We start from the raw sequence: 18,212 nt of genomic DNA, 5'->3' as shown, positions 1-18,212 counted from the left end.
GGTCTGATGAAACCAAGATTTAACTCTTTGGCCTGAATGCCAAGCGTCACGTCTGGAGGAAACCTGGCACCATCCCTATGGTGAAGCATGGTGGTGGCAGCATCATGCTGTGGGGATGTTTTTTAGTGGCAGGGACTGGGAGACTAGTCAGGATCGAGGCAAAGATGAACGGAGCAAAGTACAGAGAGAGATCCTTGATTAAACCTGTTCCAGAGCGCTCAGAACCTCCGACTGGGGTGAAGGTTCCCCTTCCAACAGGACAATGACCCTAAGCACACAGCCAAGACAACGCAGGAGTGGCTTCGGGACAAGTCTCTGAATGTCCTTGAGTGGCCCAGCCAGTGCCCGGACTTGAACCCGATCGAACATCTCTTCAGAGACCTGAAAATAGCTGTGCAGCAATGCTCCCCATCTAACCTGACAGAGCTTGAGAGGATCTGCAGAGAAGAATGGGAGAAACTCCCCAAATACAGGTGTGCCAAGCTTTTAGCGTCATACCCAAGAAGACTCAATGCTGTAATTGCTGCCAAAGGTGCTTCAACAAAGTACTGAGTAAAGGGGCTGAATACTTACGTTACCAGTCAAAAGTTTGGACACACCTACTCATTCCAGAGTTGTTCTTTATTTTTACTATTTTCTACATTGTAGAATAATAGTGAAGACATCAAAACTATGAAATAACACATATGGAATCATGTAGTAACCAAAAAAGTGTTAAACAAAGAAAATATATTTTATATTTGAGATTCTTCAAATAGCCACCCTTTGCCTTGATGACAGCTTTGCACACTCTTGGCATTCTCCACGGAAGAAGTTTAAAGAGTTACCATCTCCCGAATTAAACTCTAAAGGTCTTTACCTATCACATCCATAAAACAGTCAACGTATTAATTCATAACCTCTTATCATATCATTCTAAACGGTTGTAACCTTCTTGGATCCGCAAAAGCCCCAGCTTTACTTATGATTCAGCAAACACAAATTGGTTTAATTATTTATTTACTAGTTAACTAAATAATAAAACAGAATAACATACACAGTTAATACATGAGAAAAAGGTCCCTAGCGGACTAACAACAACATGACTGCTTGTTTACCAAAAGAGGGAGGGGTAGAGAGCACAACACTTATCGTACATTTGGAAACTACGCTCACAGTAATCATTGACTTTGCTCATGAACCACTGCCCGTTTGGAGTAAGAAATCATGAATGTATCTACGTGTGGATACCTTTGTTCGTCGTCTATCTCTGTCGAACCCAAGCCCTCTTCGAAAGAGGGTTTTGGCTGGGTCTTCGCTCAGCTCACTTGTAAGGCTCTGATTGTCCACAAGATCACAATGTCCTTCTTCTTAGTTGGATGAATGAGTCTTGTCCTGTCCTCTGCAGGTCCCTGTGGTTTGTCCTGGAGATCATCATGGCTAAGAACGATAACAACAGCCATGCCTTTATTAGGAAGATGGTGGAGAACATCAAACAGACGAAAGACAGACAGGCACCCAACGACACCAGGATTAACGAGGTAGCTGTACCACCGCCACGGCTCTGACAGGAGAGATAATTAGATTGATTGATTTTTAAGTTAATTTAACAAGGGTCTCATGATTGAGATCAACTCTTTTGCAAGAGAGACCTGCAGGAGTAATCAACAAGATGACAGGGATCCTTTCCCTTTAACCAGACACTGTGCTCTGCTCTTATCCACATTATCCATTTTGATAACGACGGTGGTTGTAGAAATGATTTCTAACCTGGGTTCTCTCTCCTCAGAAACTGTACACAGTGTGTGATGTGGCCATGAACATTGTCATATCCAAGAGCACTACATACAGTCTGGAGTCACCAAAAGACCCTGTCCTGCCCGCTCGCTTCTTCACTCAGCCGGACAAGGTAGCCATCCTTAATATGTTGTGTTGTTTTTATTGTGGTATACTGTATATGTTTGTATTGGCTAGTGCAATCACATTACACCATTTGGGGATCATTACCTATACGCTGAGTGTACAAAACATTAGGAACACCACGTCTTTCCATGACATAAACTGACCAGGTGAAAGTTGTAATCCCTTATTGATGTCACCTGTTAAATCCACTTCAATCAGTGTAGATGAAGGGGAGGAGACAGGTTAAAGAATGATTAAGCCTTTAGACATAGATTGTGTGTGTGCCATTCAGAGGGTGAATGGGCAAGACAAAATATTTAAGTGCCTTTGAACGGGGTATCAAATCAATCAAATCAAATTTTATTTGTCACATACATGTTTAACAATAGGTGCCAGGCGCAACGGTTTGAGTGTGTCAAGAACTGCAATGCTGCTGGGTTTTTCCACGCGCAACAGTTTCCCGTGTGCATCAAGAATGGTCCACCACCCAAAGAACATCCAGCCAACTTAACGACTGTGGGAAGCATTGGCGTTAACATGGGCCAGTATCCCTGTGGAACGCTTTCAACACCTTGTAGAGTCCATGCCCCGACGAATTGAGGCTGTTCTAAGGGAAAAAAGGGGGTGCAACTCAATATTAGGAAGGTGTTCCTAATGTTTTGTACACTCAGTGTAGACTAGAGGAAACCTCAAGTGTTTGTAGCATGCGCGCACACACACTGAGTGTACAAAACATTAGGAACACCTTCCTAATATTGAGTCGCACCCCCTTTTTTCCCTCAGAACAGCGTCAATTCGTCGGGGCATGGACTCTACAAGGTGTCAAGCTGGATGTCCTTTGGGTGGTGGGCTATTCTTGACACTCACGGGAAACTGTTGAGCGTGAAAAACCCAGCAGCATTGCAGTTCTACACAACTGTGGAGTCAACATGGGCCAGCATCCCTGTGGAATGCTTTCGACACCTTGTAGAGTCCATGCCCCGACAAATTTAGGCTTTTCTGGGGGGAAAAGGGGGTGCAACTCAATATTATCAATGTGTTCCTAATGTTTTGTACACTCAGTGTATATCATACTATCTATTATGGTATGACAACTATAGGCATACATATTCATATATGTTAATATACAGTTGAAGTCGGAAGTTTACATACACCTTAGCCAAATACATTTAAACTCTGTTTTTCACAATTCCTGACATTTAATCCTAGTAAAAATTCCCTGTCTTAGGTCAGTTTGGATCACCACTTTATTTTAAGAATGTGAAATATCTGAATATTATTTCACCTTTATTTAACCAGGTAAGCCAGTTGAGAACAAGTTCTCATTTACAACTGCGACCTGGCCAAGATAAAGCAAAGCAGTGCGATAAAAACAACAACACAGAGTTACATATGGGGTAAAACTAAACATAAAGTCAAAAATACAACAGAAAATATATATACAGTGTGTGCAAATGTAGCAAGTTATGGAGGTAAGGCAATAAATAGGCTATAGTGCAAAATAATTACAATTAGTATTAACACTGGAAGGCTAGATGTGCAAGAGATTATGTGCAAATAGAGATACTGGGGTGCAAAAGAGCTAAATAAATAACAATATAGGGATGAGGTAGTTGGGTGGGCTAATTTCAGATGGGCTGTGTACAGGTGCAGTGATCGGTAAGGTGCTCTGACAACTGATGCTTAAAGTTAGTGAGGGAGATAAGAGTCTCCAGCTTCAGAGATTTTTGCAATTCGTTCCAGTCATTGGCAGCAGAGTACTGGAAGGAATGGCGGCCAAAGGAGGTGTTGGCTTTGGGGATGACCAGTGAGATATACCTGCTGGAGCGCAGACTACGGGTGGGTGCTGCTATGGTGACCAATGAGCTAAGATAAGGCGGGGATTTGCCTAGCAGTGATTTATAGATGGCCTGGAGCCAGTGGGTTTGACGACGAACATGTAGTGAAGACCAGCCAACAAGAGCGTACAGGTCACAGTGGTGGGTAGTGTATGGGGCTTTGGAGACAAAACGGATGGCACTGTGATAGACTACATCCAATTTGCTGAGTAGAGTGTTGGAGGCTATTTTGTAAATGACATCGCCGAAGTCAAGGATCGGTAGGATAGTCAGTTTTACGAGGGCATGTTTGGCAGCATGAGTAAAGGAGGCTTTGTTGCGAAATAGGAAGCCTATTCTAGATTTAACTTTGGATTGGAGATTCTTAATGTGAGTCTGGAAGGAGAGTTTACAGTCTAACCAGACACCTAGGTATTTGTAGTTGTCCACATACTCTAGGTCAGACCCGTCGAGAGTAGTGATTCTAGTCGGGTGGGCGGGTGCCAGCAGCGTTCGATTGAAGAGCATGCATTTAGTTTTACTAGTGTTTAAGAGCAGTTGGAGGCTACTGAAGGAGTGTTGTATGGCATTGAAGCCCGTTTGGAGGTTTGTTAACACAGTGTCCAATGAAGGGCCAGATGTATACAAAATGGTGTCGTCTGCGTAGAGGTGGATCTGAGAGTCACCAGCAGCAAGAGCGACATCATTGATATACACGGAGAAAAGAGTCGGCCCGAGAATTGAACCCTGTGGCACCCCCATTGAGACTGCCATAGGTCCAGACAACAGGCCCTCCGATTTGACACATTGAACTCTATCTGAGAAGTAGTTGGTGAACCAGGCGAGGCAGTCATTTGAGAAACCAAGGCTATTTAGTCTGCCAATAAGAATGCGGTGGTTGACAGAGTCGAAAGCCTTGGCCAGGTCGATGAAGACGGCTGCACAGTACTGTCTATTATCGATCGCGGTTATAATATCGTTTAGGACCTTGAGCGTGGCTGAAGTGCACCCATGACCAGCTCGGAAACCGGATTGCATAGCGGAGAAGGTACGGTGGGATTCGAAATGGTCGGTGATCTGTTTGTTAACTTGGCTTTCAAATACTTTCGAAAGGCAGGGCAGGATGGATATAGGTCTGTAACAGTTTGGATCTAGAGTGTCACCCCCTTTGAAGAGGGGGATGACCGTGGCAACAGTAGAGAGAATTATTTATTTCAGCTTTCATCACATTCCCAGTAGGTCAGAAGTTTACATACACTCAATTAGTATTGCCTTTAAATTGTTTAACTTTGGTCAAACGTTTCGGGTAGCCTTCCACAAGCTTCCTACGATAAGTTGGGTGAATTTTGGCCCATTCCTCCTGACAGAGCTGGCGTAACGGAGTCAGGTTTGTAGGCCTCCTTGCTCGCACACGCTTTTTCAGTTCTGCCCACAAATGTTCTATAGGATTGAGGTCAGGGCTTTGTTGTCCTTAAGCCATTTTGCCACAACTTTGGAAGTATGCTTGTCCATTTGGAAGACCCATTTGCGACCAAGCTTTAACTTCCTGACTGATGTCTTGAGATGTTGCTTAAATATATCATCATAATTTTCCTTCCTCATGATGCCATCTATTTTGTGAAGTGCACCAGTCCCTCCTGCAGCAAAGCACCCCCACAGCATCATGCTGCCACCCCTGTGCTTCACGGTTGGGATGTTGTTCTTCGGCTTGCAAGTACCCCCTTTTTCCTCCACACATAACGATGGTCATTATGGCCAAACAGTTATATTTTTGTTTCATCAGACTAGAGGACCAAAAAGTACGATCTTTATCCCCATGTGCAGTTGCAAACCGTAGCCTGGCTTTTTTATGGCGGTTTGGAGCAGTGGCTTCTTCCTTGCTGAGCGGCCTTTCAGGTTATGTCGATATAGGACTTGTTTTACTGTGGATATAGATACTTTTGTACCTGTTTCCTCCAGCATCTTCACAAGGTCCTTTGCTGTTGTTCTGGGATTGATTTGCACTTTTCGCACCAAAGTACGTTCATCTCTAGGAGACAGAACACGTCTCCTTCCTGAGCGGTATGATGGCTGCGTGGTTCCATGGTGTTTATACTTGCGTACTATTGTTTGTACAGATGAACGTGGTACCTTCAGGCGTTTGGAAATTGCTCCCAAGGATGAACCAGACTTGTGGAGGTCTACAATTCATTTTCTGAGGTCTTGGCTGATTTATTTTGATTTTCCCATGATGTCAAGCAAAGAGGCACTGAGTTTGAAGGTAGGCCTTGAAATACATCCACAGGTACACCTCCAATTGACTCAAATTATGTCAATTAGCCTATCAGAAGCTTCTAAAGCCATGACATCATTTTCTGGAATTTGTTTAAAGCTGTTTAAAGGCACAGTCAACTTAGTGAATGTAAACTTCTGACCCACTGGAATTGTGATACAGTGAATTATAAGTGAAATAATCTGTCTGTTTACAATTGTTGGAAAAGTTACTTGTGTCATGCACAAGGAAGATGTCCTAACCAACTTGCCAAAACTATAGTTTGTTAACAAGAAATTTGTGGAGTGGTTGAAAAACGAGTTTTAATGACTCCAACCTAAGTGTATGTAAACTTCCGACTTCAACTGTAGATCATTGATGAAACCCTTTTACTCTCAATCCTATCTGTTCTGGTTCACTTACAGAACGCCAGTAATACAAAAAACTATCTCCCGCCAGAGATGAAGTCCTTTTTCACTCCAGGAAAGGTAAGCGACATGTCTGCTATATGTTGTCCCCCCCCACCCCCGAGGACACCGCTTAAACGTTTGGAAAAATCTAAGAATTAATTAAATATAAAATGTTATTGCTGCGTTTCTTGGTCTCTGTGTACTTCACTTATGGACTTGCAATAAATCCATCCATGCGTTAGCCAGCTGCCTCAGGTAATGTTGTTCCTCTCTGTGTTCCTCTCTCCAGCCCAAAGCGGCCAACGTGCTCGGGGCAGTCAACAAGCCCCTGGCCTCGGCCGGGAAGCAGACCAAGCTGAGCTGCATGGAGACGGTCAGCAACGCCAGCAGCAACTCCAACCCTGACTCCCCTGGACGCAGCAAAGGGAGGTCAGTGTCAGTGACCCCTTTAGTGCTCTGCTCTCAGGTCAAATAAGAACAATAAGATAGAAAAGTAGAAAACCCAGATTCACTGAACATGGTCTTTTAGATATTTCATTCATTTGCAGCAGCAGAGGTCAAACCGACACGTTTTGGCAAAGCCATCATCTGTGTTAAAAGGAAATATATACTGAACAATAATATAAACACAACATGTAAATTGTTGGTCCCATGTTTCATGAGCGGAAATAAAAGATCCCCGAAATTTTCCATATGGACAAAAAGCTTATTTCTCTCAAATTTTGGGCACACATTTCTTTACATCCCTGTTAGTGAGCATTTATACTTTGCCAATATAATCCATCCACCTGACAGGTGTGGCATATCAAGAAGCTGATTAAACAGCATGATCATTACACAGGTGCACCTTGTGCTGGGGACAGTAAAAGGCCACTCTAAAATGTGCAGTTTTGTCACACAACACAATGCCACAGATGTCTTATGTTTTGAGGGAGCGTGCAATTGGCATGCTGACTGCAGGAATGTCCACCAGAGACGTTGCCAGATAATGTTCTGTTTATTTCTCTACCATAAGCCGCCTCAAGTCATTTTAGAGAATTTGGCAGTACATCCAACCGGCCTCACAACCGCAGACCATGTGTAACCACGCCAGGACCTCCACATCCAGCTTCTTCACCTGCAGGATTGTCTGAAACCAGCCAACCGGACAGCTGATGAAACTGAGGAGTATTTCTGTCTGTAATAAAGCCCTTTTGTGGGGGAAAAAATAATTCTGATTTGGCTGGGCCTGGCTCCCCAGTCATGTGAAATCCATAGATTAGGGTCTAATGAATTTATTTAAATTGATTGATATGATCTGTAACTCGTTGAAATAAGTATCTGAAAGACTATTTAACCCAGAGTGCTGGGTTTTTATTTTTCTCGATTATTCGGGAGACAACATGGATCACCCATTTATCCAAATTGTTTGTCAGAGCCTCAGTATTCGGTGGCACGTGTTTGTAATTGAGACGTCGGGTTCTGCACCAGTCTAAGAAAAACAAGCTACCGTGTTTGTCACCAGGCTGTATACTTCAAAAAACCCTTGTCATTTACATCATCCAGGAGAGAGGGAATGAGTCACATCTGAACTGAATAGATGAATGGGGTATGTGCTGCCAGGTAATGGAGTGATGTGTACATAAAAGATGATAGGGCTGTATACGTAGGTGGAGGGAGCGGGAAGACAGACGGATGTCGCTACTAGTCAATCTTTCCACTTTGCCTTGAGGGGACAAGTGCATGTATTATAGTCTGTAGCAGGTGTTGTTTAGCTACATTTACTTGGGAGGTACAGTATAATGCAGCTATGTTCCAGGAGAGCTGCAGAAAAAAGGGTCAAGTCCGTTCACTGCTGCTTCCACAAATGAGGGCAGGAATGTTACCTTTTGTCCTACAGTTACTCTGTTGGAAACCACTGGCAGTTTGGAAACCACTGGCAGTTTGGAAACCACTCGCAGTTTGGAAACCACTGGCTTAGACCACCCTAGACCACTCTTACAGTTAATCATATTTTTTTGCCCAGTCCCTGTGGCAAGGCAGACACGCATAATAAAACACTATCTCTTAATGTCCCAGGATCGACAGTGCCGAGGTGGACCACAGTGAGAATGAGGATATCACGGTCATGAATAATCCGGCTGCTCAGGATGGCGACAGCAAGCCCGGCCGGGGACGCAAACGAGGGGCCGCCGCTGCCAGCCAGGAGGACAAGGCAGGCCAGGAGGCTAAGCCCAAACGAGGGCGGAAGAAGGAGCCGGCGGCTAACACCAGTGAGGGGGAGGAGCCGTGGTCCGAGACCAGTGCCGCAGACACCACTCTGGAGACGGAAGACGAGCAGAACAATCCTCCCAAAAGAGGTCGCAGGGGACGGCCCCTGAAGGTGCCATTTTGTTTTTTAACCCCGGTTGCCTTATTTTAATGGGGAAGTTCAGGATTTTACAACTTGATTTTAGTGGCCCATAGACTACTTTCAGGGTGAGGAACCATCTAACATCAAGTTGTAAAATCTTGAACTTCACACTTAATGGTTGCTATCCAACTTATCTTCAACACAGATCACATAATTTATCAGATCTCACAATACTCAGAGAAGTGTTTATACAGACCATCTTAATAGCGCCACTGCTATAAAGATGGTCTGGAAAGCAACTAATGTTTACAACAAGACTGTGGGTCTTGTTGCGGTTGTTTGATCTGTTCTTGTATTTAATACTTTTACACTATAAAGTGTTCTTGAAAGTTAGTTGGAATAAAATCTATTATTATCATTATTGAGGCTGCTAAGGCCAAGGATGACACACTTACCAAGGGCACGAGGGGCCGAAAGAAGGCTGCTTGTCAAGCTGAGGAGGAGGAAGAGGAGCAGGGAGAGGAAGAAGATGGAAGCAGTGAGAACATGGAAGTGAAGCCCACGGTGCAGAGAGGAGGCAGGGCACCACGGCGGTCGCAGCAGAGGTGAGATCCCTCTGGATTCTGATCTAACTAGTATTATAGTCTACTAATTACTTTTTGAATGACTAATTGTAGATTGCCGCAGAGCCGTATGTGGCTCTGGAGCCGCGGGTTTCAGGTCCCTGGTCTAGATGGACACATTGACAGGTTGATAAATCCATAGCCAACTCCTAACATGCTCCCAAGGTGTGTATAGGGAATCTTTTGTGACATTTTGTTGCTGTTTGTGTTTTTTTACAGAGTGGAGGCCTCAAAGGCCACAGACGACTCTGCAGAATCCACTCCACAGAAAAGACGGGGGAGACCTCCCAAATCACAGCGACAGCCAGCCAAGAAAAATCTGTAACTTGTGTTGCATTTTCTTCAAATTCATTCATTATCCTTTATATTTTGAATTAATTCAGTGCCTTGAGTTGCTGTTTACAGGTTTTTGTTTTGACTTGACTTCAATGTAAACCCTTACACTCAGTGAGTAGCAGGCTGTTGTTTCGCTGTAGTACAATGACCTGCTGTGTGTTTCAGTAAAGAGAACAAGTCCAAGGTGGAGGAGATGGAGATGTCTCAGAGTCAGGAAGAGGAGGAGAGCAAGACCACACCCAAAGTAAGTAGACCCACCCCTCACCTCCCCCTCAACCTCCAGTCCCCGCCTCACCCTACACTCTCAGCCCCCTCCCCTTACCCACCTCGTCACCCTCCTTCATGTCCTCCTCCACTCCCTCACCCACCTCAATGTGCCATCTCTCAGCTGTGCTGGTAACATCTTTATATATGTCTATTGGACTTTCTAACCAGGATCTCCATGCTGTTGTTGTCCCCAGGTGCAAAGGAAGACGGGCAGGAGAAGATGAGACAGAGAGCGTGTTTTTTCTCCACTGTCAGGAGGACTGTGACCAGGAGAATGAGGACAGATGGAGAGGAGCTGTACATGCATGTGTCCTTGATGTTCAGTTGTTAAGCTTTGCCACACACACATCCACCTTGGTTTGTCTAACGTAGTTATGTGTGCCGCCGACCACGTGAACGATCCAAACTGATGAAAATAAATGTAAATAGTCTCTCTTGGCTTTTTTCCCCCCTGTGCTGGGGAGGCAGTTGTGTAGCTTTTATCTCCCAGCTTTAAGATATCGCATCAGCTCTAACTGTCATAGTGAATGTTTGGAATCAACTCATTTTTCAGTATTTTTCAGGTGCTTTTTTCTGTATCGTTCTGTGACGAGGAAAAAACAGTGTTGTAGATTTGATTTGTTAAGTTTATTTTTTAATTTGTTTTTGTTACTTCGTTTGTGTACTCCTGTTTGCATTATATTGTGCATGTGCAAAGGTGCCAATACATAATACGATTAAAACAAGTGATCAATCCAAGATTAAATCAAGTATTTGGTCCATTTTGCTGCCCAGTATTGTTTTATCAGTGTTTTGAGACGGAGAAAGAAGAGTATTAAATAGAAAATAATACAATTTCAACTAATTGAAATTTGTTTTTGGCTGTGTGCAGAGAGGAAATGCAATTTCCTCATACATTTTTCCAGTCTGTTTAATCAATAAAATATTCTATATGAAATATGTGTTTCCTTTGTATTCCTCTGTGGAACATGGAAGCTCTGCTAGGGGTATTGGTCATGCTGCATGATGGCTGTGTGCCTAATCAAATATTATTTGTCACATGCTTCGTAAACAACAGATGTAGACTAACAGTGAAATGCTTACTTACGGGGCCTTTTCCAACAATGCAGAGTTAAAGATAAAAAATGAAAATAGTGACATGAGGAATAAATACACAGTGAATAACGAGTAAAAATAACATGGCTATACACAGGGGTATGAGGTAATTGAGGTAGCTATGTACACTGAACAGAAATATAAACGCAACATGTAAAGTGCTGGTCCCATGTTTCATGAGCTGAATAAAGGAGTATTTCTGTCTGTAATAAAGCCCTTTAGTGGGGAAAAACTCATTCTGATTTGCTGGGCCTGGCTCCCAAGTGGGTGGGCCTATGCCTCTCAGGCCCACCCATGGCTGTGCCCCTGCCCAGTCATGTAAAATACAAAGATTAGGGCCTCATTTATTTATTTCAATTGACTGATTTGCTTATATGAAATGTAACTCAGAAAAATCTTTGAAGTTGTTGCATGTTGCGTTTATATTTTTGTTCAGTATACGTACAGTTCCTTGCAAAATTATTCATCCCCCTTGGCGTTTCTTCCTATTTTGTTGCGTTACAACCTGTAATTTAAATTGATTTTTATTTGGATTTCATGTAATGGACATACAGAAAATAGTCCAAATTGGTGAAGTGAAAAAAATAAAAAACTTGTTTCAAACAATTCTAGAAAATAAATAACGGAAAAGTGGTGCGTGCATATGTATTCAACCCCTTTGCTATGAAGCCACTAAATAAGATCTGGTGCAACCAATTACCTTCAGAGGACACATAATTAGTTAGATTGCACACAGGTGGACTTTATTTAGGTGTCACATGATCTGTCACATGATCTCAGTATATACAGTTGAAGTCAGAAGTTTACATACACTTTAAAACTCGTTTTTCAACCACTCCACAAATTTCTTGTTAACAAACTATAGTTTTGGCAAGTCAGTTAGGACATCTACTTTCTGCATGACACAAGTAATTTTTCCTCTTTGCTTGACATCATGGGAAAATCCTAAGAAATAAGCCAAGACCTCAGATCTTTTTTTTTAGACCTCCATAAGTCTGGTTCATCCTTTGGAGCAATTTCCAAACGCCTGAAGGTACCACATTCATCTGTACAAACAATAGTACGCAACTATAAACACCATGGGACCACGAAGCTGTCATACCGCTCAGGAAGGAGACACGTTCTGTCTCCTAGAGATGAACGTACTTTGGTGTGAAAAGTGCAAATCAATCCCAGAACAACAGCAAAGGACCTTGTGAAGATGCTGGAGGAAACAGGTACAAAAGTATCTATATCCACAGTAAAACGAGTCCTATATCGACATAACCTGAAAGGCCGCTCAGCAAGGAAGAAGCCACTGCTCCAAAACCGCCATAAAAAAAACACTACGATTTGCAACTGCACATGGGGACAAAGATTGTACTTTTTTGAGAAATGTCCTCTGGTCTGATGAATAAAAAATAGAACTGTTTGGCCATAATGACCATTGTTATGTTTGGAGGAAAAAGGGGGTTGCTTGCAAGCCGAAGAACACCATCCCAACCGTGAAGCACGGGGGTGGCAGCATCATGCTGTGGGGGTGCTTTGCTGCAGGAGTGACTGATGCACTTCACAAAATAGAAGTCATCATGAGGAAGGAAAATTATATGGATATATTGAAGCAACATCTCAAGACATCTGTCAGGAAGTTAAAGCTTGGTCGCAAATGGGTCTTCCAAATGGACAATGACCCCAAGCATACTTCCAAAGTTGTGGCAAAATGGCTTAAGGACAACAAGTCAAGGTATTGGAGTGGCCTTCACAAAGCCCTGACCTCAATCCTATAGAACATTTGTGGGCAGAACTGAAAAAGCGTGTGCAAGCAAGGAGGCGTACAAACCTGACTCCGTTACACCAGCTCTGTCAGGAGAAATGGGTCAAATTTCACCCAACTTATTGTGGGAAGCTTGTGGAAGGCTACCCGAAACATTTGACCCAAGTTAAACAATTTAAAGGCAATGCTACCAATTACTAATTGAGTGTATTTAAACTTCTGACCCACTGGGAATGTGCTGAAAGAAATAAAAGCTGAAGTAAATAATTCTCTCTACTATTATTCTGACATTTTACATTCTTAAAATAAAGTGGTGATCCTAACTGACCTAAGACAGGGAATTTTTACTAGGATTAAATGTCAGGAATTGTGAAAAACTGAGTTCAAATGTATTTGGCTAAGGTGTATTTAAACTTCCGACTTCAACTGTATACACCTGTTCTGAAAGGCCCCAGAGTCTGCAACACCACTAAGCAAGGGGCACCACCAAGCAAGCGGCATCATGAAGACCAAGGAGCTCTCCAAACAGATCAGGGACAAAGTTGTGGAGAACTACAGATCAAGGTTAGGTTATAAAAAAAATATCTGAAACTTTGAACACCCCACAGAGCACCATTAAATCCATTATTAAAAAATTGAAAGAATATGGCACCACAACAAACCTGCCAAGAGAGGGCCGCCCACCAAAACTCACGGACCAGGCAAGGAGGGCATTAATCAGAGGCAACAAAGAGACCAAAAATAACCCTGAAGGAGCTGCAAATCTCCACAACGGCGATTGGAGTATCTCCATAGGACCACTAAGCCGTACACTCCACAGAGCTGGGCTTTACGGAAGAGTGGCCAGAAAAAAGCCATTGCTAAAGAAAAAAATAAGCAAACACGTTTGGTGTTCGCCAAAAGGCATGTGGGAGAATCCCCAAACATATGGAAGAAGCTACTCTGGTCAAATGAGACTAAAATTGAGCTTTTTGGCCATCAAGGAAAACGCTATGTCTGGCGCAAACCCAACACCTCTCATCACCCAGAGAACACCATCCCCACAGTGAAGCATGGTGGTGGCAGCATCATGCTGTGGGGATGTTTTTCATCGGCAGGGACTGGGAAACTGGTCAGAATTGAAGGAATGACGGATGGTGCTAAATACAGGGAAATTCTTGAGGGAAACCTGTTTGTCTTCCAGAGATTTGAGACTGGGACGGAGGTTCACCTTCCAGCAGGACAATGACCCTAAGCATACTGCTAAAGCAACACTCGAGTGGTTTAAGTGGAAACATTTAAATGTCTTGGAATGGCCTAGTCAAAGCCCAGACCTCAATCCAATTGAGAATCTGTGGTATGACTTAAAGATTGCTGTACACCAGCTGAACCCATCCAACTTGAAGGAGCTGGAGCAGTTTTGCCTTGAGGAATGGGCAAAAATCCCAGTGGCTAGATGTGCCAAGCTTATGGAGACATACCCGAGGAGACTTGCAGCTGTAATTGCTGCAAAAGGTGGCTCTACAAAGTATTGACTTTGGGGGGGGGGGTGAATAGTTATGCACGCTCAAGTGTTCTGTTTTTGTCTTATTTCTTGCTTGTTTCACTATAAAAAAATATTTTGCATCTTCAAAGTGGTAGGCATGTTGTGTAAATCAAATGTGGTCCTCTGTAGCTCAGCTGGTAGAGCACGGCGCATGTAACGCCAAGGTAGTGGGTTCGATCCCCGGGACCACCCATACACAAAAAAAATGTATGCACGCATGACTGTAAGTCGCTTTGGATAAAAGCGTCTGCTAAATGGCATATTATTATATTATTTATACAAACCCCCAAAAAAATCAATTTTAATTCCAGGTTGTAAGGCAACAAAATAGGAAAAATGCCAAGGGGGGTGAATACTTTCGCAAGCCACTGTATCAGTAGGGGTACAGGGACTAGGCAACAGGATAGATAATACACAGTAGCAGCAGCTTATGTGGTGAGTGTGTCTGGCGTCAGTATCAAATCAAATGTTATTTGTCACATGCACCGAATACAACAGGTGTAGACCCTACAGTGAAATGCTTACTTACAAACCCTTAACCAACAGTGCAGTTAAGAATGAATAACAAAATAGTCTGGTTAGCCATTTCATTAGATGTTCAGGAGTCTTATGGCTTGGGGTAGAAGCTGTTTAGAAGCCTCTTGGACCTAGACTTGGCGGTCCGGTACCGCCTGCCGTGCGGTAGCAGAGAGAACAGTCTATGACTAGGGTGGCTGGAGTCTTTGACAATTTTTAGGGCCTTCCTCTGACACTGCCTGGTATATAGGTCCTGGATGGCAGGAAGCTTGGCCCCAGTGATGTACTGGGCCGTACACACTACCCTCTGTAGTGCCTTGCGGTCGGAGGCCGAGCAGTTGCCATACCAGGCAGTGATACAACCAGTCAGGATGCTCTCGATGGTGCAGCTGTAGAACCTTTTGAGGATCTGAGGACCCATGCCAAATCTTCCTTAGGGGGAATAGGTTTTGTCGTGCCCTCTTCACGACTTTCTTGGTGTGCTTGGACCATGTTAGTTTGTTGGTGATGTGGAAACCAAGGAACTTGAAGCTCTCAACCTACTCCTCTACAGCCCCGTCGATGAGAATGGGGGCGTGCTCGGTCCTCTTCTTTTTCCTGTAGTCCACAATCATCTCCTTTGTCTTGATCACGTTGAGGGAGAGGTTGTTGTCGTCCACCACACGGCCAGGTCTCTGACCTCCTCCCTATAGGCTGTCTCGTCGTTGTCGGTGATCAGGCCTACCACTGTTGTGTCATCGGCAAACTTAATGATGGTGTTGGAGTCGTGCCTGGCCAAGCAGTCATGAGTGAACAGGGAGTACAGGAGGGGACTGAGCACGCACCCCTAAGGAGCCCCCGTGTTGAGGATCAGCGTGGCGGATGTGTTGTTACCTACCCTTACCACCTGGGGGCGGCCCGTCAGGAAGTCCAGGATCCAGTTGCAGAGGGAAGTGTTTAGTCCCAGGGTTAGTGATGAGATTTGAGGGCACTATGGTGTTGAACGCTGAGCTGTAGTCAATGAATGTAGGTGTTCCTTTTGTCCAGGTGGGAAAGGGCAGTATGGAGTGCAATAGAGATTGCATCATCTGTGGATCTGTTGGGGCGGTATGCAAATTGGAGTGGGCTAGGTTTTCTGGGATAATAGTGTTGATGTGAGCCATGACCAGCCTTTCAAAGCACTTCATGGCTACAGACGTGAGTGCTACGGGTCTGTAGTCATTTAGGCAGGTTACCTTAGTGTTCTTGTGCACAGGGACTATGGTGGTCTGCTTGAAACATGTTGGTATTACAGACTCAGTAAGGGACAGGTTGAAAATGTCAGTGAAGACACTTGCCAGTTGATCAGCGCATGCTCGGAGTACACATCCTGGTAACCCGTCTGGCCCTGCGGCCTTGTGAATGTTGACCTGTTTTAAGGTCTTACTCACATCAGCTACAGAGAGAGTGATCACACAGTCGTCCGGAACAGCTGATGCTCTCATGCATGTTTGTGTGCGCATGTCATGAGTGGGTGGGCGTACTGTATGTGTGTGTGTGAGGGTAGAGTCAGTGCAAGAGAGTTAGTGCAAAAAAAGGGCCAATTCAGGTAGTCCGGGTAGCCATTTGATTAGCTATTTAGTAGTCTTATGGCTTGGTGGTAGAAGCTGTTCAGGGTCCTATTGGTTCACAGACTTGGTGCACAGGTACCACTTGCTGTACCTGTGAGAACAGAGAGAACAGTCTATGGCTTGGGTGGTGATGTAGTGACCTCTTCACAACCGTGTGTGGACCATGTTAATTCCTTAGTGATGTGGACACAGAGGAACTTGAAGCTCTCGACGTGGATGGAGGCTTGCTCGCCCCTCCGTTTCCTGTAGTCCACGATCAGCTCCTTTGTTTTGCTGACGTTGAGGGAGAGGATGTTGTCCTGGCACCACGCTGGCAGGACTCTGTCAAAAGTAGTGCACTAAATATAGGTCAGTTCTTCAACATAGCTCATGACTGCTCAGTTCTTCAACATAGCTCATGACTGTGCAGTTCTTCAACATAGCTCATGAGCTACTGGTAACTATTAGCAACTGTGGATAGTTGTTTCACGCTTGAGAGTACCTGTAATTATGCCAGCTAGCTGCCTACCATTCAGCTGTTTTTCTAACCTCATTGTCTGAAGCGTTGGCGTTAGGTAGTTAGTAGCTACTGTGCTCGAAATGTAACTAGCTTGTTGCTACCTGGATAGCTAACTAAACAATAGCTGGAACGACCTAGCGAACAGATGTGAACTGGCTGAGTCGATTCAGTGGCTAGCTTTGCACTTGGCTGGCTAACAGTAGCTGCTAGGGGTAAGTTATAACCTACATTTGTGTTTTGTTTTTACATACTGGTAACCAGAGTCGTTCAAGGGAATTCGGGACATGGGTGACTAGTTAACGTTAGCTTGGCTCTCTCTGTGTGTTCGTGCCGTGGGAGGAGGGGTTTTTTCGTTGGCAGAAAGCAATGGCTAGCTAGTATGCTAACTATTCTAGCTAACTAACTGGCTGAATAAGTTGACGACGGACTCGCTCAAGCTGTCGGGACTAACCCAGAACTTTACACAACGTTAGACACGGACACGAATGATCTGCTTGGCGTGTTGACACACTGATGGTTTGTTGTGGCCGAGTATTGGTGCTAAACCGTGTTGTTGGAGGCTGGCATGCTAGTTGGCTGTGGCGTCATAGGATTCGGAGCACTGGACAGTTTTCACAGAAGAATACTGTACCAAGTTAGCTAGCTGAATAAACTAAGTTAGTCTATTCCTAGAAAACATTGAACCACTGTAGTTTACAACAATGATAGTTTCTGAGGTGGAAGTTGGGAGAGATATATTTGGGTGTTTCAGTGAAAGGTAAGTGAGGGAGGCCCTGCTCTCTCGCTTTCCCAGATGTTTAGTTAATTTAATTCCGATCTCCTTTCCATTTTCTGTAGCCTGTGAACTATGTGTCTGTCTATCCCTGTTCTCTCCTCTCCGCACAGGCTATACAAACGTCTCACACCGCGTGGCTGCTGCCACTCTAACCTGGTGGTCCCTGCACGCACGACCCACGTGGAGTTCCAGGTTTCCGGCAGCCTCTGGAACTGCCGTTCTGCGGCCAACAAAGCAGAGTTAATCTCAGCCTATGCTACCCTCCAGTCCCTCGACTTCTTGGCGCTGACGGAAACATGGATTACCACAGAAAACACTGCTACTCCTACTGCTCTCTCCTCGTCTGACCATGTGTTCTCGCATACCCCAAGAGCATCTGGTCAGCGGGGTGGTGGCACAGGAATCCTCATCTCTCCCAAGTGGACATTCTCTCTTTCTCCCCTGACCCATCTGTCTATCTCCTCATTTGAATGCCATGCTGTCACAGTCACTAGCTCATTCAAGCTTAACATCCTTATCATTTATCGCCCTCCAGGTTCCCTT

The 18,212-nt window shown here is 44.3% G+C and overlaps 1 protein-coding gene across 3 annotated transcripts in view; it reads left to right on the top strand.

The window, feature by feature from the left end:
- pds5b (PDS5 cohesin associated factor B) overlaps positions 1-10,854 on the top strand; it is an 86,020-nt gene extending 75,166 nt beyond the window's left edge. For 2 of the 3 annotated variants that reach the window (XM_041874303.2, XM_041874289.2), the window contains exons 27-35: positions 1,388-1,520; positions 1,769-1,888; positions 6,375-6,437; positions 6,649-6,788; positions 8,418-8,721; positions 9,118-9,296; positions 9,534-9,635; positions 9,816-9,894; positions 10,112-10,854. In XM_041874303.2, coding sequence (XP_041730237.2) covers positions 1,388-1,520; positions 1,769-1,888; positions 6,375-6,437; positions 6,649-6,788; positions 8,418-8,721; positions 9,118-9,296; positions 9,534-9,635; positions 9,816-9,894; positions 10,112-10,141 — 1,150 coding nt within the window. In that variant the 3' untranslated portion in view covers positions 10,142-10,854. The remainder of the gene's footprint in view (positions 1-1,387; positions 1,521-1,768; positions 1,889-6,374; positions 6,438-6,648; positions 6,789-8,417; positions 8,722-9,117; positions 9,297-9,533; positions 9,636-9,815; positions 9,895-10,111) is intronic. The other variant, XM_041874294.2, reaches the window with a different exon arrangement.
- Positions 10,855-18,212: the final 7,358 nt, after the last annotated feature.

The sequence above is a fragment of the Coregonus clupeaformis genome, chromosome 5 (assembly GCF_020615455.1).
Source record: "Coregonus clupeaformis isolate EN_2021a chromosome 5, ASM2061545v1, whole genome shotgun sequence".
NCBI lineage: Eukaryota > Metazoa > Chordata > Actinopteri > Salmoniformes > Salmonidae > Coregonus > Coregonus clupeaformis.
This window is presented reverse-complemented; position numbering and strand designations above follow the sequence as displayed.